The sequence below is a fragment of the Dermochelys coriacea genome, chromosome 5 (genome assembly GCF_009764565.3).
Source record: "Dermochelys coriacea isolate rDerCor1 chromosome 5, rDerCor1.pri.v4, whole genome shotgun sequence".
Taxonomy (NCBI): Eukaryota; Metazoa; Chordata; order Testudines; family Dermochelyidae; genus Dermochelys; species Dermochelys coriacea.
The window spans coordinates 114,417,837-114,419,844 of NC_050072.1; the positions used below are offsets into that span (position 1 = coordinate 114,417,837).

At 34.3% G+C, this 2,008-nt stretch overlaps 1 protein-coding gene across 1 annotated transcript; it reads right to left on the bottom strand.

The window, feature by feature from the left end:
• Positions 1-1,116: 1,116 nt before the first annotated feature.
• Positions 1,117-1,752, bottom strand: LOC119856222 (interferon beta-like). Its single transcript, XM_038403497.2, has one exon. It carries the CDS (start codon positions 1,684-1,686, stop codon positions 1,117-1,119), a length of 570 nt encoding a protein of 189 aa, XP_038259425.1. The 5' UTR covers positions 1,687-1,752.
• Positions 1,753-2,008: the final 256 nt, after the last annotated feature.

Here is a 2,008-nt window from a genome sequence, read left to right on the forward strand (position 1 = left end):
CATGCCATATAATGGAAAGATTGATTACCACACAATTGGTGGTATTTTCTAGGGAATTGTGAACTTAAAGTAAACCATTTCTGACGTAAATGTTATGGTAAATATGTAAATATTTTAAGATACCATCATTTTAATGGAATTTATCTCAGACCATTTCTGTAATAGATTTATAGTTCAAATAAAATAATTTTATTTATAAATATAAATATAAATATAAATACGGGCAATAAGTACATGCATAAATAAATAAATAAATGTTGGCCTGTGTATAAATTATGACCAATCCAGAAAAATGATCTGAATATATTTTCACAATAGAGAAAGAGAGTAAATTAAAGCAGTTTGATGCATCCCATTTTTTGCATTTAAAAAGTGAGCAAAACATTAAGGTAAGAAAACCTAATATATAAAATATATCTGGGTGAGTCAGCTGCTTAATTCAAGGTACAAATTTTTAACTTGGTAAAAGTAACTATTAGAAGAAGCAACTGAGACAGAAAAGATTCCAGCATAGGGTGCAGTTTCATTCAGCTGATTTCATTACTTCAGTAGTAAAAGTGCCCACCATCACGAGCTGCAATGAAAGAGGAAAATGGTTCAAACATAGACAATTGTGAAATATTTAGAAAATGATGATGACTCTATATCGTAAGTCCTAAGTTGTCTTCCAGTAAGCCTAACAAAGAAACTCTTTTTACAAAAGGTTTTACTAAAACTGTTAAACTTTATAGGTGAACAGAGCCAGTGAAAGCAGATAGGGAATTCTGCCTGTCCTCCCCTGCAGAAGACCTTGATCTAAAGATAGCATGGGATAAAAAGGGATGGATTTTCAGGTGTTCTGAATGGAATGTTATCTTGATTGGTATTTGTTTAGAGCAGGCCAGTTTTTATTCCCCTGTCCATTTCATCAATCTATTGAACAAAGTCATATCCCTGGATATATTATATGAGGTGCATATATCACTTTTGTATATCAGCAGTATAAAAAGAATATTCTCTAATAAAGGATACAACAGAACCTATAGAATAGTTTCTAAATGAAAGCATAGCATGTTTTACCGGTTTTTCCCAAAAACTATTATTTCAGTTACTAGAAAAAGTGTTTTGTAAAATACCTTAGTTTTTAAGCCTTTTTGTGAGTTGGTCAATAAACAGAAAACATTTTCTTATTTCTTCACGGATGATCTCAGAGGCACACAGGCTGTATTGCTTTTCTTTCAGGAAATTGTCTATCACACAGAAATATTTCTTCACTTTCAGTCTGGTGAGGTCCTCATTTTGTGGGTAGGTTGTTTCCATCTTTTTTTCTCCATTGAACCATGTCTTCAGCAGCTCAATTTGATGGTGAAGTCCATTTTGGAATGCAACTATGGAACTCCTATCCCAGGCAGTTTGGAATTGACTTTTGCTGAAGATGTTGAAGATTTGTTGGAGGATCTCCTGGATTGCCACAGTGGCATTCTCCGTCTGGAACTCTCTGGAGCTGAGAACATTCTGGAGGGATATGAAGTTTGAGTTTTCATTTAGACATTGCACAGGAAATTGTCCTCCCATTTTTTCCAGAAGCTGTAAACTAGCTTGGTTCACTTTGTTTTGCTGAAAGTGAAGCATGTTACAGTCCACAGATGAGGTTTTGGTGGAGAAGAGCAGGACAAGGCAAATGTGCAGGAAACTCAGGGTGGTCATGCCGATGATGACTTAGATTCCCTGTTTGTGTGTAGAGACTGGAAGACTGGAGGTTGTGCAATGTCTTTCATAGGCTGGTGTGTTGATTTCTACCCATGTCTCTGAATTTAAGTATTCTGTAGTTTTTCTTTCATCACTTTCTGCATCTCAAGATTCCCATTTGCTAATTAGGACTTTTTATTTTCACTTTTCTGTTTTTTTTAAAATACCTCTTTGTTAGTTGGTACTTTTCAGCATTTCTTTCCTTTTTAAAAGAAAGTGAGCAAATTATTAAAAGCATAACAAGTTGCCTAATATCTGGTGTTCTTTGTGTTATTGCTAT